Source organism: Salmo trutta, chromosome 16, assembly GCF_901001165.1.
Source record: "Salmo trutta chromosome 16, fSalTru1.1, whole genome shotgun sequence".
NCBI lineage: Eukaryota > Metazoa > Chordata > Actinopteri > Salmoniformes > Salmonidae > Salmo > Salmo trutta.
The window spans coordinates 38516550-38543144 of NC_042972.1; the positions used below are offsets into that span (position 1 = coordinate 38516550).

The window sequence follows — 26595 nt, forward strand, 5'->3', positions numbered from 1 at the left end:
CTAGTACTGTAGGATACATGTGATGTAAACAAGTCCAACCAGTTTGGGTGAATGTTGTCTCATCAAACTATTCAAAGTAAGCTATCAAAGTAGGTTATGGCACTTCTCAAGTGCATGAGAAACTTATCCAACTATTATTTCCCAGAGAGTGTGACAGCTTGAAGGAGAATTGAGAAACATTGGCACATCTCAAAAACCGTAAAACCAAGCATTTAGCTCACTGTAAACAACTTAGGGAGGAAGAAAATTCTTGATTTTAATAGAGGACTGAAATACTGAAATATGACTTCACGGCATCACAGCAGTTGTGGCAGACGCGTCTCGGGGCTGGGTAGAGATAAAACCAGTCACAGTCGACACACAGTAAAGCAACATATTCCTCACCATTCAACCTGTCAATCAGGATTAATGGTCTTTGAAAAAACTCCCTTCAGATCGCAGGTCTTTTTTTCAACACTGCGGGGACGGATAGTCAGTGCGCTATAAAGTAAGCTATCGGAGTCAGAGGCGGTAACGTCCAAGGATAAGAACACAACACACTTGTTGTGTGGACGATTCAGTAGCGCATGCCTTCGGAGACACTCTCGCCTTCTTTAGGTTACTTGAAAAGTAACCGCGGACTACCGGTGTAATATGGTCATTAGTCAAAAATAATAGTTTGCCAATAACCTGAATAATCGATAAACATGCCAGAGCTCCGTATATTGACGCATTTCTGAGCTTGGGACATAATAGCCTAAATGTAATGAAACATTGACTTCAAGTGCTGCAGTTGGCTAGTTTGAGTTTGGTTTTAACCAGCTATTTACCTAAAAACCGCTCTGCCAAGGACATCACGATTGGAGGATATCGAACTTGTGCTTGTGTTCGAAAAATTTTGAGAATTTAGATTACTGTAAGAAGAAGTAACATGGATTTTAAGTGTTTGAGCTGTATAGTGTTTTTCCCCATACACATTGTCTACTACATATTGAAAGCAAGTGTGTACTTACTGCTACCAAGTAGACGAAGAACGCTGATCAAGGAGGTGGTTCTGATCACAGGCGGGGGACGAGGTATTGGTCGTCACCTGGCTCAGGAGTTTGCCAAGCAGGGGGCTAAAAAGGTAAATAAAACACATGCATGCGTTTAGTTTCTGCACTTTATTAATTGTATTATGCAACTTGTTGAGCATCAAACGTGATTGGGTTCACTTAATCTTGAGCAATATGAGCACTCCTAAAATAGCCTATAGTTCCCCAGACCTGTGCATATTTTCATATCTTTTGAATTAGTACGCTCATTGATTAGGCTACATGGTTATAACGATAACTGAGTTGATACCCTGTAGCCAACCTCTGAACACCTTCTGTGCGATACCTAGTCTTTTTTATGCACACTTCTTTCCATAACTATTATTTGTATTGACGTACTACTACCCCCCCCCCCCCCCCCCTCCTCCTTAACCAAACGCGCCATAGGTTTACATCAGGTAGCCTACATTGCAAGGGCAGAGACATTAGTTTGTCCACTTGTTCCTCCAATCTATTGTTTCCTCTGTAACATGAATGGGTCATGACCTTAGGAGTAGATCAGCCAATCAGATTCCAGGACAGGGCTCTCAATTTTGGCACAACAGACTATTTAAATTGTTTTACCGTTATTTAACTAGGCAAGTCAGTTAAGAACAAATTCTTATTTACAATGACAGCCCTACACTGGCCAAACCCTGACGACGCTAGGCCAATTGTGCAGCGCCCTATGGGACTCCCAATCACGGCCAGTTGTGATACAGCCTGGATTTGAACCAGGGTGTCTGTAGTGACACCTCTAAGTACAGAGATGTAGTGCCTTAGACCGCTGCGGCACTCAGGAGTAGGGTTGCAGAAGGGCAAAAGTCTCCCTCTGACCATTTGACTGCTGACGTATTATAGTGACTCACGGAATGATTTCTGTTTAGCCAAAGCTCAGAAAAAGGAGTTATGGCTTAACATTGATATTGGATGAGATCAAGCATCATTAATGTCCAGAATAAAGTTTTATTGTTGATGACAGCCAACAGGAGTTACCTTGATCAAGTGATATCACTTCTATGGAATTGGGATGAACTTTTTCAACTTTCTGAAGAAACATGTTTAAAAGCTAATCACATAATCCTCACAGGAGAAATGTTGTAGTCCTACTGGGACTAGCAGAAAAACACTAACTGTGCCAAGTGCCTACACAAGACATCACATTGCCATAATAAAACACTGATTCAGATGTGTTTTTCAAGCAAACCAGCAAGGCAGAAACTAAACTTAACCTTAACCACACTGGTAACCATAATGCCTAACCCTAACCTTAATTTAAGACCAAAAGCACATTTTTGTTTTCATGAATTTCTACAATATAGCCAATTTTGACTTAGCAGCTGGCCTATCAAAGGAGAAATCGCCCAGTTCTGCCTCCAGGACAAGACTCATGACAATAAACGTCAACCTGCTACCTTACACTGAGTTTATTATTGAGGTGAAATGAAGCCCACAGAGGAAGATGGCATGTTTCAGCTGCCTCACCCATCCAAAATATGCATCCGTCAGCCAAAGCTCTTATAAATAGCCTGTCCCCACCCTCCTCCTTAACAAGAAACAGTCACTTATGCTTGAAATGCCCCAGTGACTACATTTACAGTCCCCGCCAGGCCGCCACTACTGGTCAGACTACCCACTATTCCAATTACAATCCAAACAGTATACAGCTGAGTGCATAGTGAGCCACCATAGTGTTCTGTTAGCTCTGAATTGTAATGGACAGAGCCTCAGACACACAGATGGAGACATAAGCGTTTCACAATGATTCCATATGAATACCACCCCACTTTATTGAATTTTTTAAATTTTTTTTTACAAATGATTAAATAGCTAGTTGTATTTTCACCCATGCAACTTAGAGGAATAATTATAGCTTTATGAATTGTCATATGGAGCACCACATGTTGCAGTTTATGCTTATCCTTACATTATGTGTCCAAGCTAAAACCCCCCATTTTAACTTTAAGTGCTTTGGCCTTGCTCTTCATCCTTCCATCAACATCTCCTCAGGGAACAACCCACAAAAGACCTGTGGCTTTTAAAAGCTATAATTTGCAGCTGCACAACAAAGGAAGTCACCATTCTTGTCAGGGCCCCATTGTTGGGTATTATCAAGGTGTGAAGGCTTTGAAAACAACACCTGCACTAATGTGCCTCACAATCACTCCCTGCCTAAGATATGCTAAAAGAAGTAGGACATTCATCACAAATAACCTCTAGGAAAGACTACCCCAGTTTGAGGTCCATTGTGATTGGCAGACGAAATTTCTCTATTCTCTCTAGTAGCTTTGGTGCTTTCACGGTAGGGAGTGCACTAGCCACAGCATTGATGAAAGAATGATGTGAGGTGAAAAGGAGAGACTGGTGAGAGGGGGATAGAGGAAGGTGAGGGGGGGAGTGAGGCCTTGTGTGTGTCGTCAAAAGAGCCGTTACAGAGTGAAGCACTAAAACAATAAACCACAGCAACTTTACAAAAGCTGAGCACCCAAGTTCAGAGAACAGAGAAAGAGGGAGGGGGCCTCCAGCACAACCACAATAAATGTTTCAGAGGTTGAAGCAACATATTCACATATGCTCTCAATGTACCCTATGCAATTCAAATATATTCCACTGGCATCCCAAACCAGAAATCCAAAATCCCCTTGGTTAAAAATGTCAGCATGTAGAATTTAATAAGGTACTTAGTGTGGCATTTTGTTTTTGCGACTCAATTTGTGGATCATAATATTTTGAACATGTGGAAGAAGAAAGTACAATTGAAGATAGTAAGAGATATTGGCATCTTTCTCAGCCCCGGCTACTCATTAGGAGAACTGGGAACATATGCCTCTACCCAGGTTGATAGTGGCTTTATACATTGGCAAGCTCTATTGTGTGTGTGTGTGTGTGTGTGTGTGTGTGTGTGTGTGTGTGTGTGTGTGTGTGTGTGTGTGTGTGTGTGTGTGTGTGTGTGTGTGTGTGTGTGTGTGTGTGTGTGTGTGTGTGTGTGTGTGTGTGTGTGTGTGTGTGTGTGTGTTGGAGGCGGGAAGCACACTGCTCCCAGCTGGGTATTGCCCTGCAACTGACCCTGTTGTCTCCGCACTAATTAGACAGCGGTAGGGCAGGCGACTGCCTCCTGAACTCCCTATTTCCCCTCCCCGTGCCCCCTCCCTGTTAGCCCCTATCCCCTACAACTGGTGTGAAGAAGAGGGTTCATGCCCATCCTTGAACCCATTTTTTCCCTTGTGAAATATTATTGCGTTCTGGTGTAGGGATGTGGATGAGGCCCACCACATCGCCAGTTCATCATCATTGCACCCTGATACACCAACACTTGGTGATTTGCAAGACTTACTGTCTTTGAATAAATCATGTCCTTGAACAGACCATCAATTTTACACAATTGGTGAATGTTGTTTAATCTTGTCAGATATGGCACCTCAGACAGAGTAATCACTGGTTTATCAGAGATACTTAGTCACTCGATGTGAGGGAATTTAGAATTAGTTTTCCACAGCACTTAGGCATTCTAAGCTGATAGCTGTAGATTTGGCCGGCCATTGTTTATCCTGAAGCCCCAGTGTGTTGGGACTGGCAGATAAGCATAATGAATTAAATAACAGGAGAGCACAGTGTGAGTGGTGATTTTTAATGAGAAATGTCAGGTTTGTTTGTTAGGATGAAATCCTATTAAAGGCTTTCAGTAATTTACCTAGACCCATCCATTCACCTCTGCTGATTACTCAAACTGGCTGGCAAACGAAGCAAACAAAAAAGCAATCTAAAGAAACTCAAACAAAGACCCATCCAGTGGAAAGCCAAACATTTTTTACTCTTGGAACTTGATCAAAACTGCAAATCATGCAGATTGTGACCCTCCCGCATCTCCCCCAAAGCAAACATTTCACTTTACAGTCTTAATGCTCCCATTATGCAAGTAAACATAAGCCCATAGGGACTAGCTTCATTAAAACATTGGTGGGATCTGAATACACTGTCACAGACAGCTGCTCAGATTGCCCTAGATGTAGTGTTGCAGTAAAACAAGAAAGATAGCGGCAAAACCTTCGGCAAGCTAGCTATGCATGTTTGAGATGTTGAGATATGCATTTACTATCCTCCTATTCATTCCTAAATAGATGAGTGGCTATAGCCTGGCTGTCTCTGAACTCTTCTCTATCAGGACAAGGATGTCAATGTGACCTCTGCTTGTGTTTTATCTTCCTTATCTACATGTAGAATTAAGATTGGTTTGTATTCACACAATATTGATATCATACTGTAAGGGTGGATGAAAGACACACACACACACACACACACACACACACACACACACACACACACACACACACACACACACACACAGGATCACTTTCCAGAAGACTTTCTGCAAAAATATTAACCTTGGTCACTGGCAACCAGCCAAGCCCTACACTGGCCCCATCAGCACTTCACACACAAACTGTTTTCAGACTCCCTGACCAGAAATGACTGGGTTCATCTGCCCAACAGGCCGTGTAATCTCTTTGAGAATGTGTGTTTGAGAGATGAGGAGGGCTCACCCCCTGATTTCATTACCTTTCCCTGACCCCAAAGACTGACGGATCTAATTGCCCAATCGCTGCCCCCCACCTCCATCCTAGCCCATGTTCCCTGCTCAAATGACTGAGCTTAATTTACCCTCTCCAGGCTGATGAAGAGACACTTCATTCACACTGCAACCCCACCCCCTTAATCTCGCTCTGAAACTATTTGTTGCTTCTAAACATGGCCTCTCTGTTCTCTGAATGAAAGGAACATTTTAACCAAATTATCTCATCTCATCCTAGGGCCAAATGCTGCAAACATGAAATGTCTGTATACTTGTTGAGAGCATGTGTCATTGGCATAGTTGTTTGGGTTTGGCTACCCATTGAATGTATTTTAGCCATGTTTTTCTCAGGATTTCGACAACAATACGTGTACAGATAGCTGATTGTTGAAAAGCAAAATATTCATTCAGCTGAGCTAATTGCTCATATTTTATTCAGAGCATATTACACTATTATGCAATTGTATAAGCCTATTTTATAACCCTTGCTAATGTTTACCCTCTACAGGTGATCCTGTGGGGCCGCACAGAGAAGTGTCTGAAAGAGACATGTGAAGAGATCTCCCAATTTGGAACAGAGTGCCACTACTTCTTGTGCGACGTGGCTAATCGGGAGGATGTTTACAAGCAGGCCAAGGTGGTCAGGGAGAAGGTATGCTATTTAGATCTATTATAAATCCAGTTTTTATTTTTTACACAAATACAAAATATTGTTTGGAGCCAGTGAAACGCTCATGGGTCAAGGTTTCTCTCACTGCTGTTACTCCTGTCTACAGAACTGGCAGGGCTTCATTGTTTTTGAATTCCTCTCCCCATCTGACATACACTACCAGTCAAAAGTTTGGACACACCTACTCATTCCAGGGTTTTTCTTTATTTGTACTATTTTCTACATTGTAGAATAATAGTGAAGACATCAGAACTCTGAAATAACACATATGGAATCATGTAGCAACGAAAAATGTGCTAAACAAATCAAAATAAATGTTATATTATTCAAAGTAGCCTTGATGACAGCTTTACACACTCTTGGCATTCTCTCATGCCTTTCAATTAACAGTTGTGCCATACAGGTTACAAACTAAATGGGAAGAGATTTCTGATGTACCAATTCCATGGCACATGGTTTATGAACTGGTACAAAAAAATACACTTGATTCAACACATTGAGTTTTTAATGTAAATTATTATATAAAATTCTTGCCACCAACAGAATGCTATATATATGGGGCATACAACAATCTCAGCGCTGTAGATTTTGCTGCGAAGAGACAGAATCAATAGATCATTTATTCTGGTATTCCCCCTATGTAGCTTGTTTCTGGTCACAGGTTCAGGAATGGTTAAAAAAATCACAACATGTACTTAAAATTAACCTTACAAATAGCAGTGTTGGGTGATTTGGAAAGCTCAGTCAATAAATAATATAATAATACTCGTAGGAAAGGTTTTCATCATTTACCCCTTTTCTCCCCAATTTCGTGGTATCCAATTGGTAGTTACAGCCTTGTCTCATCACTGCAACTCCCGTACGAACTCGGGAGAGGTGAAGGTCAAGAGCCATGCGTCCTCTGAAACACGACCCAACCAAGCCGCACTGCTTCTTGACACAATGCCTGCTTAACCTGGAAGCCAGCCACACCAATGTGTCGGAGGAAACACCGTACACCCGGCGACCATGTCAGCTTGCGTGTGCCCAGCCCGCCACAGGAGTCGCTAGAGTGCAATGGGACAAGGACATCCCTGCCAGCTAAACCCTCCCCTAACCCGGACGACACTGGGCCAATTGTGTGCCGCCCCATGGGTCTCCTGGTCGCGGCCAACTGCGACAGAGCCTGGACTCGAACCAGGATCTCTAGCGGCACAGCTAGCAACTGCAATGCAGTGCCTTAGACCACTGTGTCACTCAGGAAGCCAAGGTTTTCAGCTTTAGTTCACAATCTGTGGATACTATACGATTAGACAGGTTAAAAAAATTATATAAAACATCACAGCACAATTGAAAAATATATGGCACATGGAAACCAAACGCGGGTGGTCTATGGTGATAGGTAGGATTGGCTGAGAGTGGCTGAGGGGTGGAATTAAAGAGCTTATGTTTGGTAATGTATTATTGTTATTTGACTGCTTTATATAAAAGTACCATGTATGTAAAATGTGTATTCAAAATGTGCATGCAAAATAAATTTAAAATGTATGTACAGTTGAAGTCGGAAGTTTACATAACCTTAGCCAAATACATTTAAACTCAGTTTTTCACAATTCCTAACATTTCATCCAAGTAAAAATGCCCTGTCTTAGGTCAGTTAGACTCACCACTTTATTTTAAGAATGTGAAATGTCAGAATAATAGTAGAGAGAATGATTTATTTCAGCTTTTATTTCTTTCATCACATTCCCATTGGGTCAGAAGTTTACATACACTCAATTAGTATTTGGTAGCATTGCCTTTAAATTGTTTAACTTGGGTCAAACGTTTCGGGTAGGCTTCCACAAGCTTCCCACAATAAGTTGGGGGAATCTTTTCCCATTCTTCCTGACAGAGCTGGTGTAACTGAGTCAGGATGTAGGCCTCCTTGCTTTTTTTCAGTTCTGCCCACACATTTTCTATAGGATTGAGGTCAGGGCTTTGTGATGGCCACTCCAATACCTTGACTTTGTTGTCCTTATGCCATTTTTCCACAACTTTGGAAGTATGCTTGTGGTGATTGTCCATTTGGAAGACCCATTTGCAACCAAGCTTTAACTTCCTGACTGATGTCTTGAGATGTTGCTTCAATATATTCCACATAATTTTCCTACCTCATGATGCCATCTATTTTGTGAAGTGCACCAGTCCCTCCTGCAGCAAAGCACCCCCGTGCTTCACGGTTGGGATGGTGTTCTTCGGCTTGCAAGCGTCCCCCTTTTTCCTCCAAACATAACGATGGTCATTATGACCATTTTTGTTTCATCAGACCAGAGGACATTTCTCCAAAAATGTAGATCTTTGTCCCCATGTGCAGTTGCAATCCGTAGTCTGGCTGTTTTATGGAGGTTTTGAAGCAGTGGCTTCTTCCTTGCTGAGTGGCCTTTCAGGTTACGTCGATATAGGACTCATTTTACTGTGGATACTATAGATACTTTTGTACCTGTTTCCTCCAGCAACTTCACAAGGTCCGTTGCTGTTGTTCTGGGATTGATTTGCACTTTTCGCATCAAAGTACGTTTGTCTCTAGGAGACCGAACGTGTCTCCTTCCTGAGCGGTATGACGGCTGTGTGGTCCCATGGTGTTTATACTTACGTAATATTGTTTGTACAGATGAACGTGGTACATTCAGGCATTTGGAAATTGCTCCCAAGGATAAACCAGACTTGTGGAGGTCTACTATTTTTGTGTCTGATTTCTATTGATTTTCCCATAATGTCAAGCAAAGAGGCCCTGAGTTTGAAGGTAGGCCTTGAAATACATCCACAGGTATACCTCAAATTGACTCAAATTATGTCAATTAGCCTATCAGAAGCTTCTAAAGCCATGACATCGATGTCGTAACCGACTTGCCAAAACTATAGTTTGTTAACAAGAAATTTGTGGAGTGGTTGAAAAACGAGTTTTAATGTCTCCAACCTAAGTGTATCTAAACTTCCGACTTCAACTGTATATGTAGCAGAAAAGCTGTAAAAAACAACTAAAAGATATTTGTCCTCCAAAGAGGAGTACTTTTTTTTAAGAATGTGTGCCTTGTTAAAAGTTCATTTGTGGAATTTCTTTCCTTCTTAATGCATTTGAGCCAATCAGTTGTGTTGTGACAAGGTAGGGGGGTATACAGAAGATAGCCCTATTTGGTAAAAGACGAAGTCCATATTATGGCAAGAACAGTTCAAATAAGCAAAAAAAAAAACAGTCCATCATTACTTTAAGACATTAAGGTCAGTCAATCCGAAAAATAACTTTGAAAGTTTCTTCAGGTGCAGTCGCCAAAACCATCAAGCGCTATGATGAATCAGGCTCTCATGAGGACCGCCACAGGAAAATAGGATTGCTGCAAAGAAACCACTACTAAAGGACACCAATAAGAAGAAAAGGTGTGCTTTGGCCAAGAAACACGAGCAATGGACATTAAATGGTGGAAATCTGTCCTTTGGACTGATGAATCCAAATTTGAGATTCTTGGTTCCAACCGCCGTGTCTTTGTGAGACGCAGAGTAGGTGAACGGATGATCTCCGAATGTGTAGTTCCCACCGTTGAAGAGGTGGTGTGATTGTGTGGGGGTGCTTTGCTGTTGACACTGTCTGTGATTTATTTAGAATTCAAGGCACACTTAACCAGCATGGCTACCACAGCATTTTTAAGCGATACGCAATCCCATCTGGTGTGTGCGTAGTGGGACTATCATTGGTTTTTCAACAGGACAATGACCCAAAATACACCTCCAGGCTGTGTAAGGGCTATTTGACCAAGAAGGAGAGTGATGGAGTGCTGCATCAGATGACCTGGCCTCCGCAATCACCCGACCTCAACCCAATTGAGATGGTTTGGGATGAGTTGGATCGCAGAGCGAAGGAAAAGCAGCCAACAAGTGCTCAGCATATGTGGGAACTCCTTCCAGGCTTTTGGAAAAGCATTCCTCATGAAGCTGATTGAGAGAATGCCAAGAGTGTGCAAAGCTGTCATCAAGGCAAAGGGTGGCCACTTTGAGAATCTCAAATATAAAATATATTTTGATTTGTTTAGGATGTTTTTGCTTACTACATGATTCCATATGTGTTTTTTCAGAGTTTTGATATCTTCACTATTATTCTACAATGTAGAAATAAAGAAAAACCCTTGAGAATGAGTAGGCGTGTCCAAACTTTTGACTGGTACTGTATAGATTACACCAAAATTGCAATGTCAAGATAAGATAAGATAAGCGTGTTGAGTATGACTGTCAGCTCTATCACATAACTTCACATGAAAAGGAAGTAGGTAGAAAAAAGTGGATAAATCCTCTTAATATAAAAACGTCAGTTTTGTTTCTGACATTAGTTTTGTTATTATTTTTCCAGGTGGGAGATGTTACGATCCTGGTGAATAATGCTGCAGTGGTCCATGGGAAAAGTCTGATGGACAGCGACGATGACTGTCTTTTGAAATCTCAACATATCAACACAATGGGACAGTTCTGGGTAAGTGTTGTTGATATTTAGGAAGAGAGGTGTGTGCTTCCTTACAGTTATATCAATCTTATCATTCTCCAAAAGTGCTTTTATTGGCCAATGCCCCTTCATGTCAGTCTCAGCTTAATTTACAGGAGTGTTGGGGTATTTCCAAATTATAGGCTTACTGCTTTAGCCCGTAGGTAGAACATCAGAGGGCCTCTTTGTGTAAACCTATAGCAGTCTCTGTTTGAATAGAGATCAAACTTTCGGGTTGCATAAATGCAATCATCAGCAAAAAAAAAATGAAACTCAATCTGTGGCTCCACTTGGGCCTGCTTCCTCTGTGTGTCTCTTTTTCATGTGTATAACTGTACATTTTCCCCAATGCCCTCCCCCCTTCCTTTCTTCTCCCTCATCCAGACTACAAAGGCCTTCCTGCCACGGATGCTGGAGCTCCAGCACGGCCACGTGGTCTGTATAAACTCCATCCTGTCCCAGTCACCCATCCCTGGGGCCATCGACTACTGCACCTCCAAGGCCTCCTCCCTGGCCTTCATGGAGAGCCTGACTCTGGGCCTGCTGGACTGTCCCGGGGTGGGCTGCACCACCGTGCTCCCCTTCCACACCAACACTGAGATGTTCCAGGGCATGAGAGTCAGGTGAGCAAGCCTACAACATGGTTCTTCACAATCTAGTTTAGATTACACCACCACTACTGCCATGCACCATTTTCTTCATGCATGTATTGTAGTTACTGGAAAGATAATCTCTCTGGGTTTTCTGGTCCTGTAGGTTTCCAGCGCTCTTCCCTCCCCTCAAGCCAGAGACAGTTGCTGAAAGGACTGTGGATGCAGTCAGGACTAACACAGCCTACGTTTACATGCCCTGGACCATGCATGCTCTCGTTATCCTCAAAAGGTAGTGTCTCGTATCATTTTGGCCTATTTAAAGTACATACAGTTGAAGTCGGAAGTTTACATACACTTAGGTTTGAGTCCTTAAAACTCGTTTTTCAACCACTCCACAAATTTCTTGTTAACCAGCTATAGTTTTGGCAAGTCGGTTAGGACATCTACTTTGTGCATGACACAAGTAATTTTTCCAACAATTGTTTACAGACAGATTATTTCACTTATAACTCACTGTATCACAATTCCAGTGGGTCAGAAGTTTACATACACGAAGTTGACTGTGCCTTTAAACAGCTTGGAAAATTCCATAAAATTATGATATGGCTTTAGAAGCTTCTGATAAGCTAATAGACATCATTTGAGTCAATTGGAGGTGTACCTGTGGATGTATTTCAAGGCTTACCTTCAAACTCAGTGCCTCAGACATCATGGGAAAATCAAAAGAAATCAGCCAAGACCTCAGAAAAAAAATCCACAAGTCTGGTTTATCCTTGGAAGCAATTTCCAAACGCTTGAAAGTACCACGTTCATCTGTACAAACAATAGTACGCAAATATAAACACCATGGGACCACGCAGCCGACATACCGCTCAGGAAGGAGACGCTTTCTGTGTCCTAGAGATGAATGTACTTTGGTGCGAAAGGTGCAAATCAATCCCAGAACAACAGCAAAGGACCTTGTGAAGATGCTGGAGGAAACGGGTATCAAAAGTATCTATATCCACAGTAAAATGAGTCCTTTTTCGACAGCAAGGACAGCAAGGAAGAAGCCACTGCTCCAAAACCTCCATAAAACAGCCAGACTACGGTTTGCAACTGCCCATGGACAAAGATCGTACTTTTTGGAGAAATGTCCTCTGGTCCGATGAAACAAAAATACAACGGTTTGGCCATAATGACCATTGTTATGTTTGGAGGAAAAACGGGGAGGCTTGCAAGCCGAAGAACACCATCCCAACTGTGAAGCACGGGGGTGGCAGCATCATGTTGTGGGGGTGCTTTGCCGCAGGAGGGACTGGTGCACTTCACAAAATAGATGGCATCTTGAGGAAGAAAAATTATGTGGATATATTGAAGCAACATCTCAAGACATCAGTCAGGAAGTTAAAGCTTGGTCGCAAATGGGTCTTCCAAATGGACAATGACCCCAAGCGTACTTCCAAAGTTGTGGCAAAATGGCATAAGGACAACATAGTCAAGGTATTGGAGTGGCTATCACCAAACCCTGACCTCAATCCTATAGAAAATGTGTGGGCAGAACTGAAAAAGCGTGTGCGAGCAAGGGCCAAAATTCACCCAACTTATTGTGGGAAGCTTGTGGAAGGCTACCCGAAACGTTTGACCCAAGTTAAACAATTTAAAGGCAATGCTACCAAATACTAATTGAGTGCATGTAAACTTCTGACCCACTGGGAATGTGATGAAAGAAATAAAAGCTGAAATAAATTATTATCTCTACTATTATTCTGACATTTCACATTCTTAAAATAAAGTGGTGATCCTCACTGACTGAAGACAGGGAATTTTTACGAGGGTTAAATGTCAGGAATTGTGAAAAACTGAGTTTAAATGTATTTTGTAAGCTGTATGTAAACTTCCGACTTCAACTGTACATATCTTTCACTCATACGTAACCTCCTATCTCTACTTTCTCCACACCCTAGCTTCATGCCACAAGCTGCTCTTGAAGAGATCCACAAGTTTTCTGGAAGCTATACCTGCATGAATACATTCAAGGGGAGGACATAAAAACAAATTGTCCTGAATGTCAATACATATCAGAGGAACCTCACTAAGTCCGGAGGATGTTGAAGGGAAGTATCCATGGGCTACAGGACATTGGGAAACAATGGACGCCTTTTGAAAGTATGCAGGAAAGTGTCTTGGAGACTTTAGCATACTGTATATTGTTGCTCCGACGGGGTAGATTTCACTTACACGCTGCTGGAACTTATCCTGGTCTCATTCTTGATCTCCTGTGTGTAGTTGGACGGACTAAATACCATTCACACATTGAGCAGAAGCCATGCGAAACTAGTCTGGATAAACAGCAGTTTTTTTTTCAAGTCTGTTTTTTATTATCCTTTGTTTTCTACCAATCATGTGTCTTTGAATGGAATCACATTAATAAATTGATGTTAGACAACCAAAGTGTCTCTTTGTTCACATAGACTGGCGAATATCTAGTGAGTCGTCAACACAGCAGAGCTAACCAGATGACATGATAGAGAATGATAACACAGTTATGCCAACCATGAGATCTCTGCACATGCCAGGCTGTGAAACAGCAAAATGAGCAACATAAATTGGAAACGGAGCCATACACTGTTAATTTATACATTGTAAAGTAGGTTAGGGCTGGAATTCAATCCAAAACAATGCTATAGTGCGCTTGACATTTTAAATTGCATTTAAAAGCTGCATTTGTCAACTAGCCACTTGGATTGAATCACGGCTGAAGTTGTTACATGCTGGAAAAAGATTAATCATGAAACCATTAGATGTTTTATTGAGTAATCTAAAACAAGGTTCAAAAAGGCCTTGCAACATGTATCCCTGAGATCATCAAAGATAACCTGTCCAAATTACAGTACATGTGGTGTAGGGGAATACCTGATTTAGAAGAATGACTTTAATGATTAATGAATGGGCCTTGCTTCTGACTTTCACATACTGTACCATAGCATCAGAGGAAGAATGTACAGTTAGGTTTCCACTCCTTGATATGAGAGATAAACTTCACCCACTTAATGAAGTGATCTATAGTGCACAGATCTAGAGACCCAGAGCTGTGTTGTTGTGACATACTCTATGTCTGAGCACAAGTCAAGGCAAGCACACACACACACAGCCCCGGGCCAACCAATAAGAGATGACTGTAAAAACGGGAATAGTGTCTGCCCTTTGGCTGCCAGACAAAGCTCATAAACATTCATTTGAATCCAAGCGAACCATAAATGCCCTCCTGTGCGCTCACGATAGGGCCGCTCATTGTGATCACTAGGTGACCCACACCAGGCTGGACAGAGGGAGAAAGGATGTGCTCTGCTGGGAGAGAACCTTAGCCTCTGTTAAGGGCCTGTTTTTCATTCCCTGAGTGGGCTATAGCTGTTGCGAAAGAGGAGGGAGAAGATAGAGGCATGTTGAGACAGAACTAGGTCGATGAGGGAGCCATGTAGTGCAAGTATGGTGGAAGAGGAGGGCTGAAATGGCTTGAGTCTCACGGGGCAGGTTCAGAGCAAGGTTAGCCAAATAGTGGATACATCAGGGGGGGAGAAGGGGGGGGGGGGGCTTGGAAAGACATACACACTCTCTCTGAGCTTGATGGACCAGGTGGAAGAAGAGGGGTGACTAGGGTTGGGGTGTTGATGCATAGAGAGAGATTGAGAGAATTACAGTACATGTTACACTATTTGATTGACCTCATCCAGAAAAACTCTACACTTATGACATTCTGGCATGATAGTAAGGGATTTGAGCTGATGAAGAATTCAGCACAGCTATTGTCTTAGATTCAAATCAAGACAATAGCTGTTTTGTGTTATTGGCTGTACGTTTGTTTATCCCATGTGTAACTGTGTTGTTTTTGTCTCACTGCTTTGCTTTATCTTGGCCAGGCCAGTTGTACATGAGAACTTGTTCTCAACTGGCCTACCTGGTTAACTAAAGGTGAAATAAAAAATACAAAAATAAAAAGTTTCAATCGAAGACAGATATAGTCCACTGTCCTCTAAACTCTCTTTCACAGGCTTCTCCCCCATCAGCAATCAGGAACTATTGTTGTATTTATCTTAAATTAACTGTAATAATCTGCCACATTTGTGCTTCACTTTAAAGCTGCAAGCCTAAGTGTATTTTCCTATATGATTTCCAAGCATTTGGAATTCCAACAGAAGGGCTCGGAAAGTCCCCCTCCAGTGATCCATTAAATATGTTATATGGATCTGGAGTCTATTTAGCTGGTTTTGCAGTGATGCCGAACGCATGTAAAATTCTGGGCAGTGGAGGATTCTGTCGTCTCTCACTTCCCATAATCCCATGGATCCCCTGACTCTGACTTTCCTGGCTGTAGGTTCCTCACAGCCCCCCCCAAAAACTCCTGATAAGTGCTAGGAGTACAATGAGGAATGGAATTATCCTGCAATAAATATTCTGACTCAATGCAGTCATTGTATTCCAATGAGAGAAACAAATGTCTCAGATATGTCCCAAAATAGGAGGACCAAGAGTTTGTATTACTTACTTGCTGCACTGCCTTATCCTATTTCTCTGTTCGTTTTTGTTAGCATTCTTGCCAGTATGATGCTATGTTCATCCATCAAGAGGCAGGTTGGTTGTGTGATAAAAGGTTCAGTACTAACCCCCAGCAAGGGGCCAACCTCCAGCCTCGGTTGGCCTGTCAAACAACAAGAAATATTGAGCAGCGGGTTAGAGGTCAAAGGACCAGTGAGCTCAGAGGGTGTCGAAGGCCAGTAAATGCCTTTGGTTATAGCTGTGGCCGAACACACACACTGTGGCCAAACTGTTTGTGTACACTGAAGGTGACCTGGCCAGCCACTCTGACAGTAATCAAGCAACTATACAGCTCCATGATGGTCAAATGTGAGTGCTTTCATTGCTTTACTACTTCATATACTATCTAACATTGATTGTTATTTGCAATTACTGAGTTTTTAATAAAAAGATTCAAGTTATCAAAGTATTTTCTTGATACTACTAAGTGACTGAAAAGTGGACCAATTCAATACTAAAAGACGTACTGAGTACACTCTTAGAAACAAAGTGGTATCTAGAACCTAAAAGAGTTCATTGGCTGTCCCCATAGGAGAACCCTGTGAACAACCCTTTTTGGTTCCAGTCATAACTATTTTGGTTCCAGGTAAACCATTTTGGGTTCTATATATAGAGCCCTTTCCACCGAGGGTTCTACTGTACATGGAACCCAAAAGAGTTCTACCTGGACCCAAAAATGGTTCTTCTTGGAACCAAAAAGTGTTCTCCTATGGGGACAGCTGAAAAATGCTTTTGGAACCATTTTTTCTAAAAGTGTAGTGTAATTCATTATTGGCTGTTGGCCACACAAAGCCCTACTGGTCTCCTAACAAACGGTGCAGAACACCATATCTTCATATGATCTTTTGGGGGTTGGGGGGGGGGGAGAGTTTGGAGCCACACTGCAAACTTCCTCTCCTCTTATCTCTTGTTTTTCATTAAGGTTTATTTCTGGAACAGCTTATCACGTGGGCATATCTGATCAGGAACAGCAACATTGTCACAGAGATCACAGAGAGCGCCGTGCCCAGCTGACAAGGAATTGCATAACGGAGTCTCGACTCTCGTGAAAGAAACTTGATCACTTTCAAGCGTCTCTGTGTTGAAACAGTCTGGCATAAAAGACCTGGGTTCGGTCAAGCAACAATGTTTGCCATTTGTTACAGTTTTTCTACCCTAACTTTGGATGGAATTTGTTCATCTTTCCTGATATTAGCTAAAGGCATGATCTTCTAAAGGTCAACCTGAGAGGGGACTGGTGTGCGTGTGACTTTGAATGTTATGCTTTTGAACATTGACAGTTAACTGGAGAAAGTGGGAGGTAAACGCTCAGGGGCAAACAAAGCAAAGCCTTGGCAAACTGTTGGAGGGAAGGGTGTGTGTAGGTGAAACACAGTTCACACTGTGTGAATGGGCCGGGGATATTTATAAAGCCCACCAGGCATCACGTCAGTAGGCTAGGCTGAAAAATGCTGTTCCCAGATGGAGCGTCTCAGGCAGATTCTTTATTACTGAACTGCTTCCTTATATACTGAAACAACAATATAAACTCAACATGTAAATTGTTGGTCCCATGTTTCATGAGCCAAAATAAAAGATCCCTTAAATGTTCCATACGCACTAAAAGCCTATTTCTCTCAAATTTTATGCAGAAATGTGTAAACGTCCCTGTCAGTGAGCATTTCTCCTTTGCCAAGATAATCCACCTGATGTGGATAGATTCTTGATATGTGGCATATCAAGAAGCTAATGAAACAGCATGATCGTTACACAGGTGCACCTTGTGCTGGGGACAATAAAAGGTCACTCTAAAATGTGCAGTTTTGTCACACAACACAATGCCACAAGTAGCTGACTGCAGGAATGTCCAACAGAGCTATTGCCAGAGAATTTAAAGTTCATTTCTATACCATAAGCCACATCCAACATCACTTTAGAGAATTTGGCTGTACATTTGACCGGCCTCAAAACCGCAGACCACGTGTAACCTCGCCAGCCCAGGACCTCCTCATCTGGCTTCTTCGCATGAAGATTCATCTGAGGAGGGGGAAAAGCCATTTTGTGGTGAAAAACTCATTCTTATTTGCTGGGCCTGACTCCCCATTAGGTGGGCCTTTGCCCTCCCAAGCCCACCTATGGCTGCACCCCTGCCCAGTCATGTGAAATCCATAGATTAGGGCCTAATTAATTTATTTCAATGGACTGATTTCCTTCTATGAACTGTAAGTCAGTAAAATCTTTGAAATTGTTGCATGTTGCATTTATATTTTTGTTCAGTATAGGTTATGCAAAGGTGCACAGAATCAGTGAACTCTACTGTCAGATCAGCCTCAGATCAGCTTCTCCCTGCTGCCCTGCTAGCAGCCTGCCTTGATCAAGGTGAATCACAAGTGGGTCAAGGGGAGGAGGATACAGTCTTTACCACAGGGCCCTGGGCAAAAGCAGGGACCATCTTAAAAAGCTTATGCACTCTCTCTCTCCAAATCACGCCAGCCAAGTCACGACTGAGTGAGACAGCAGATGTGAACTTTTGTGTGGACTTTTTTGGCCATTTGTTACTATTAACAGGAACGTTTGATGGAATAAATATCTAATTTTCTGGACTTACATAAAAAGGTGGTATAGTCAAACTGCGCTTTTATTGCTGGCTTGGCATGGAAAACCTGTTAATCCATGCCAAGGCAATATTCCATAAACAAGGGCCTCTCACGTCCACGGCCTAAGCACTAGTCATGTGACCAGGGTTTGGAGGCGGCCTCTGTGAACTACACCTGAACCCAGTTAAATGGAAACAGCCCAAATACACAGAGTGCGTCATGATGAAAGCATTTCCCCAGAGAGCTGTTTGCTGGTGTTTTGAGGAGTGGATGTGGGTTATCAAGTAGTGCAGGACAGAAGAATAGCTCTTTCCCAGAGGAGTGAGTAGCTAAAATAGCTGTCTCGGCAGCAACATCACTGTGGAAAAAAACACAGTAATTATAGAGGTGATAATCAAACCACTCTGGTACATAACCTGAGCTTCCCTCCGTTTTTCACCATTGGCTCTGGACTTCTCCAATTGTTGGATTTGGACAGTCCACATTGTTGCACATGGCAGCAGCTACTACTTCACATTGGTTAGGCTAGCATTTCCACATCACCTTTAAATATTTATTTTCTTTATTTAACTAGGCAAGTCAGTTAAGAACAAATTCTTATTTTCAATGATGGCCTAGGAACAGTGGGTTAACTGCCTTGTTCAGGGGTAGAACGACAGATTTTTACCTTGTCAGTTCGGGGATTCAATCTTGCAACCTTTTAATTACTAGTCCAAGGCTCTAACCACTAGGCTACCTGCCGCCCCAAATACTGACAGAGAGGATAGGGTAGGAGAACAAGAACAGCTGAGCATGTATCGGGCGTTAAACAGGAAAATGGAATCCAAACGTGGATATAAATTGATATAAATTGCACTAACAAATGTACTAAACGTATAAGTTTGTGCATTAAAGCACCCACACAAAGACTGAGAGCTTACAAAGTGTGGGTGGTGTAAAGAGAGCATCCTCCTACACATGATGGTCCACTGACAATGGAGGTGGTACAATCATTTGTGAAAGTGCGTGTGAACACATACTGTACATGTACATGCACGCCCGCACACGGATCTACACACACACACACAAACACATATGGGTCTTTCCAACAATTCGGTGCCTTTTGAGAAATGTAACTTGGTAAAAAATAACTTTTAATTTCACCTAATTCTGTCTTAAAGACTTTCTGTGTTAAAGAGCACATTTTTAACTTCATAAAAAAACATGTATTCCCAGTTAATTACTATATTAAGTGCCTATTAAGTATCAAATAAAGTAACAGGGTTGACTGTAACAGGATTGACAATTTCATCTTAAATCAGCCATAGGGGGAATGTTAGCTTGTTGTGTGCAACAGGGAGTGGCATTTGAATGCAAGCTTCACAAAAAATCTAAAAGGCTTAATTAAAATATCTATGGGCAACAGGGTTGACGTGTTATTCTTGAACCACTCCGTTTTCCACCAACCACCAGAACATGACCAAAATGAGTAAATAAAATGAAAAATACAATTTTATTTGTGACATACACCGAATACAACAGGTGTAAACCTTAATGTGAAATGCTTACTTACAAGCCCTTTACTAAATAAACTAAAGTAAAAAATGAAATGAAAAGTAACACAATAAAATAACAGTAATTTATATAAGTCTATATACAGGGGCACCGGTACCGAGTCAATCAGTGGGGGTACAGGTTAGTCGAGGTAATTTGTACTTGTAGGGGTAAAGTGACTGTGCATAGATAATAAGAGTAGCAGCAGTGTAAAAACAAAAGGGGGAGGTGTCAATGTAAATAGTCCGGGTGGCCATTTGATTAATACTAGTGAAGACATCAAAACTATGAAATAGCACATATGGAATCATGTAGTAACCAAAAAAGTGTAAAACAAATTGAGACTGACATGAAGGGACATTGGCCAATAAAAGCACTTTTGGAGAATGATAAGATTGATCTAACTGTAAGGAGCTAGTGTGGCCACTAGCTGCATTAAGTACTGCAGTGCATCTCCTCCTCATGGACTGCACCAGAGTTTCCAGTTCTTGCTGTGAGATGTTACCCCACTCTTCCACCACGGCAACTGCAAGCTCCCGGACATTTCTGGGGGGAATGGCCCTAGCCCTCACCCTCCGATCCAACAGGTCCCAGACGTGCTCAATGGGATTGAGATCCGGGCTCTTCGCTGGCCATGGCAGAACACTGACATTCCTGTCTTGCAGGAAATCACGCACAGAACGAGCAGTATGGCTGGCGGCATTGTCATGCTGGAGGGTCATGTCCGGATGAGCCTGCAGGAAGGGTACCACATGAGGGAGGAGGATGTCTTCCCTGTAAAGCACAGCGTTGAGATTGCCTGCAATGACAGCAACCTCAGTCAAGACAAGACTCTGCTTTATCTAACCCCACTGTCCGATTTCAAAAAGGCTTTACAACGAAAGCAACACATTAGATTATGTCAGGAGAGTACCCAGACAGAAATAATCAGACACCCATTTTTCAAGCTAGCATATAATGTCACAAAAAACAAAACCACAGCTAAATGCAGCACTAACCTTTGATGATCTTCATCAGATGACACTCCTAGGACATTATGTTAAACAATACATGCATGTTTTGTTCGATCAAGTTCATATTTATATCAAAAAACAGCTTTTTACATTAGCATGTGACGTTCAGAACTAGCATTCCCACCGAACACTTCCGGTGAATTTACTAAATTACTCATGATAAACGTTCACAAAAAACATAACAATTATTTTAAGAATTATAGATACAGAACTCCTTTATGCAATCACGGTGTCCGATTTTAAAATAGCTTTTCGGTGAAAGCACATTTTGCAATATTCTGAGTAGATAGCTCGCCATCACGGGCTAGCTATTTTGACACCCACCAAGTTTGGTACTCACCAAACTCAGATTTACTATAAGAAAAATTTGATTACCTTTGCTGTTCTTCGTCAGAATGCACTCCCAGGACTTCTACTTCAATAACAAATGTTGGTTTGGTTCCAAATAATCCATAGTTATATCCAAATAGCGGCGTTTTGTTTGTGCGTTCAAGACACTATCCGAAGGGTGACGAAGGGTGACGCGCGGACGCGTATCGTGACAAAAAAAATCTAAATATTCCATTTCTGTACTTCGAAGCATGTCAAACGCTGTTTAAAATACATTTTTATGTGATTTTTCTCGTAAAATAGCGATAATATTCCGACCGGGAGTCGTTGTTTTTGTTCAAAGACTGATAATCTAAAATGGACTCTTCACGTGCACGCGCACGCCCGTCTCATTGTTCTCAGATCGACCACTTACCAAATGCGCTACTGTTTTTCAGCCATGGGCTGCAAAGTCATCATTCAACGTTCTGGCGCCTTCTGAGAGCCTATGGGAGCCTTAGAAAATGTCACGTTACAGCAGAGATCCTTTGTTTTGGATAGAGATGACAACGAAGGCCAAGAAATGGTCAGAGTGGGTACTTCCTGTACAGAATCTTCTCAGGTTTTGGCCTGCCATTTGAGTTCTGTTATACTCACAGACACCATTCAAACAGTTTTAGAAACTTTGGAGTGTTTTCTATCCAAAGCTACTAATTATATGCATATTCTAGTTTCTGGGCAGGATTAATAACCAGATTAAATCGGGTACGTTTTTTATCCGGCCGTGAAAATACTGTCTCCTATCCATAACAAGTTAAGACATGAGGGTGAGTCAATTTGAAACATTTCAAGAACTTTGAAAGTTTCAAGTGCAGTTGCAAAAACCATCAAGCGCTATGATGAATCTGGTTCTCATGAGGAACGCTACAGGAAAGGAAGAACCCAGAGTTACCTCTGCTGCAGAGGATAAGTTCATTAGAGTTACCAGCTTCAGAAATTGCCGCCCCAGTAAATGGTTTCACAGAGTTCAAGTAACAGACACATCTCAACATCAACTGTTCAGAGGAGACTGTGTGAATCAGGCCTTCATGTTCTAGTTGCTGCAACGAAACCCCTACTAAAGGACACCAATAAGAAGAAGAACTTGCTTGGTCCAAGAAACACGAGCAATGGACGTTAGACTGCTGGAAATCTGTCCTTTGGTCTGATAAGTCCAAATTTGAGATTTTTGGTTCCAACCACCGTGTCTTTGTGAGACGCAGAGTAGCTGAACGGATGACCTCTGCATGTGTGGTTCCCACCGTGAACAATGGAGAAGGAGGTGTGATGGTGTGGGGGTGCTTTGCTGGTGACGCTGTCAGTGATTTATTTAAAATTCAAGGCACACTTAACCAGCAGAGCTACCACAGCATTTTACGGCGATTCGCCATCCCATCTGGTTTGCACTTAGTGGGACTATGGGACTATTTGTTTTTTGACAGGACAATGATGCCAAACACACCTCCAGGCTGTGTAAGGGCTATTTGACCAAGGAGAGTGATGGAGTGCTGCATCAGATGACCTGGCCTCCACAATCACCCGACCTCACCCGACCTGGGATGAGTTGGACTGCAGAGTGAAGGAAAAGCAGCCGACAAGTGCTCGGCATATGTGGGAACTCCTTCAAGACTGTTGTAAAACCATTCCTCATGAAGCTGGATGAGAGAATGACAGGGGTGTGCAAAGCTGTCATCAGGGCAAAGGGTGGCTACTTTGAATAATCTAAAATATATTTTGATTTGATTCATACTTTTTTGGTTACTACATGATTCCTTGTGTGTTATTTCATAGTTTTGATGTCCTCACTATTATTCTACAATGTAGAAAATAGTAAAAGTAAAGAAAAACCCTTGAATGTGTCCAAACTTTTGACTGGTACTGTATATATATTTAAAAATGAATAGTTTCAACATATTAAAACTAGAGTTCAGTTCACGTAACAGGGTTGACTTTAAAATGAGGGAAAGATGTAAATGAATGCCTAATCACATGAAATAAATAATAATCTTCAGAAATGAGTTTGTCAAAGCAATAAAATAACTATTGCTTTACAATGATTGTTTGATTTAATTTATTAGGATCCCGACGTCAATGGTGACAGCTAGTCTTACTGTGGTCCGACACAAAACCAAAAAGACATTACAGACAAAATACTTTACAATTTGCATACATTTAAAAACATTAATATGTAGTGTGTGTGTGTGCATCTATCAGTTACACATACTGTACATGCCAGTACATACACGCAACAAGTAGGTCACATGGGCTTTACAATAATGTTGAAAACTTGGAGAAATGTTGGGGTTAAGTGGGTTAAAAGAAGTCACACAGGATGCACAGATGCTTAATTTTGCCATTAGCAAGTCTTTATTCACATTTAAAAATCTGATTTATAAAATGTTCCATGTGGTCTATATTAAAGGGCATTTCAATTTTAAAATTCAATGTTGGTGCACAATTTCTACTTAAAATACCAAAAGGACACAAAAGGTACTCTTTTCATGGAACGACCCACACACACGCACACACACGCACACACACACACACACACACACACACACACACACACACACACACACACACACACACACACACACACACACACACACACACACACACACACACACACACACAAAAACAGTCTGTGCCTCACACAGAAGCCGAAATGAATAATTGTCTGCTCAACACCTCTGAGGTGAAAGATCGACTGTGAAGGCAGGGGGTCTCACTATTTGTTGTAATTATCCTGCAGAGGAAAAAATGAGTCTTTTAACAACCAGCTTTAGGCATGTCTGAATTGGGCCCTGGAAGACCTTACAAGATGTCATCCCGTCATCCTGAACATTCTGTTTATAGGTTAGTCCGTACCACTAATGAAAAGACAGTCTAATGGGAGAAAGACTCCCACAGTTTAGCCAGTGTGATTTGGTACTTGGAGCACTTATTATTTAACTTGTTTTATTTTTTTGCCATTTAATTTAGTGACAACATTCTACACTATAATTTCAATGATCTTAATGTAGTTGATATCTCTGAGGTCAGATAATACACCAAGCGCAATAGAAGTATAAGGCACAAATGAATGATAGACATCCCTGTAATATACTGTAGGTTCAAACTATTTGAAGAAAACGTATCAGTGCAGATCTGGATTTGAGATTCACTCAAATCCGAACAAATGATCCTCAACTCTCTATGACACAGTAATCAATCAGTTGTACTGTATGGCAAACTAAGAATTTCCGCCCATGTGTACATCCCAATCTAACTTGCCAGTGGAATGATTTTGTGTCTTCCATTGCTCCATAACTACCCTGACTGCCACTGCTTTACTGAGCCAGGCCGGGATGAGCCGGACTGGACTGGGATTGAACTGAGCCATGGAATTCCAACATCTGGCTTGTATCTGCAGCTTACGGTCATTTGGATGCAGTTGATGGTTTCCAGTAGATCGACAAAGGCTGAATTGTTCTGGGTTATGGGCTCTGTCTGCCTCAGGCTCCGAGGGCGCGGTGCTCTGGCGCCTGACAGCCACAGCTGGGCCTGCCTGTCAAATACTCATGTGACAGAGGAGAGGAACGACTTATCCTTCGCCTGAGAATGAGGAGGGCAGGCCATCAGACGGATAGGCCTCTGAGGCACATAGAATATCCAACATATTTCACACCAACAGTACTGTGAATGTAGAAGAATGGTGTGCCAATGGTTTTGTCCTGAAATTGTGCCTTTTCCAACAATAGAAACATATTTGGCTGATTGTGTATATTGAGCACAGCCAAATAAAATCACAAGGGACTCATAATGATTATAACTTCCTGTACTCAATTTAGCCACACTCTTGCACCTCCTCCCTCACCAAAGTCCCACACTACACTGCCAGTTTGACAATTGGGTTCAGCACCAGGTCAAGCTCTGGGTTTGACAATGGGCCAACCAGTCTTCAATGGGAGTAAAGCAGACAGCTTCCCACAAAGAGCTCATTAACACAGAGGGGATGCTGGCTTAGTGGCCTTTCCTATTTAAACCATACTGACTGGAAATTAGTGCAATCTTTCTCACAGTTCAAACCATGCGGCTCTTTTTACAGGCTACGGACACAAATATCAGTTACAGTATTAGTTTCACAGAAGTACCTTTTTTCCTGGAGCAAACAGTTCTGTTTACTTACTTTGCAGAGTTCATCAGATCATGTTGTTGTGTGAGTATTTATCATGTGTCATCATCCGTATGATGCGTTGAGATGGTAGCAGCATGTTCTCTGTATGATTTGTTGGACAATGTGGGGCAATGTGTTATGTTTGCATGTGTGTATTTAGGTCTGCATCTTTCAAAGTCAAAACCAGATTGATAAGGTTTTATGTTCGTATCTGTGTTTGCCTGTCTGTGTTGAGCTCATGTTTGTGTGAGTGTGTGCTATGTGGCTGTGTTTCTGTGTATGTGCTGGTGTGCAGTGTGGCTGGGCTGGCTGGCGAGCGCTGACTGAAGGACATGGATCCTGCACATTGAGTGTGTGAACTCTGGCTGAACCCCTGGGTGTACTGTTTCAGGCACGCTCTCACAACCTCGCCCCGATGACCCGGCTCGCGACTGCACAGTTCACGGGGAGGTCCTCTCCTCACGCACAGCCCCCCTTCTCCCCCCTCTCCCTCCCACTCCTCACCCCTTTTCAGCTCCCTCAACACCCTCCTTCACCTCTTTACCCTCTCTCTCCCCTCAACCTCTCTCAATCTTTCCCTCTGTGCTCTGTTCTATTCCTCACTCCCTTTCTTTCTTTTCCCTCTTTCTCTCTCCACCATGCCGTAGTCAACAAGACAGGAACAGCCTCTATGTTGGTACGTCAGGAAGACGGCTCCTACAGACATGCAAATGTAAAACACATTTCTTTACATACAAGACACCTTGTGTTATACCTCAACCACACAGATCAGACTCATAAAACACATTTCAGTAAGTTCATCCCTTATAGAAAAACCACATGATTTCAAAGTGTTATTTCATGTGGAACACTTCACATGTGATGATATTTCACATGAAGATTCCAGTGCGATCACCTAACCTTTCACATGTGGTTAAAACGTGAATATTTTTTACATGAGATTTCACATGTGATGCCTTGCAAACAAAAATGAGTTGTTAGGATGTCCCCAGAATGTCACCAACCAGTCGCCGTGTTTTC

General features: G+C 42.1%; 1 protein-coding gene across 1 annotated transcript; it reads left to right on the forward strand.

Annotated features, from left to right (window-relative positions):
* The first annotated feature begins 282 nt into the window (after positions 1–282).
* LOC115150719 (short-chain dehydrogenase/reductase 3-like) lies at positions 283–13807 on the forward strand. Its single transcript, XM_029694272.1, has 6 exons — positions 283–1105; positions 6131–6274; positions 10653–10772; positions 11166–11404; positions 11538–11663; positions 13321–13807. Exons 1-6 carry the CDS (start codon positions 911–913, stop codon positions 13403–13405), a joined length of 909 nt encoding a protein of 302 aa, XP_029550132.1. The 5' UTR covers positions 283–910; the 3' UTR covers positions 13406–13807.
* Positions 13808–26595: the final 12788 nt, after the last annotated feature.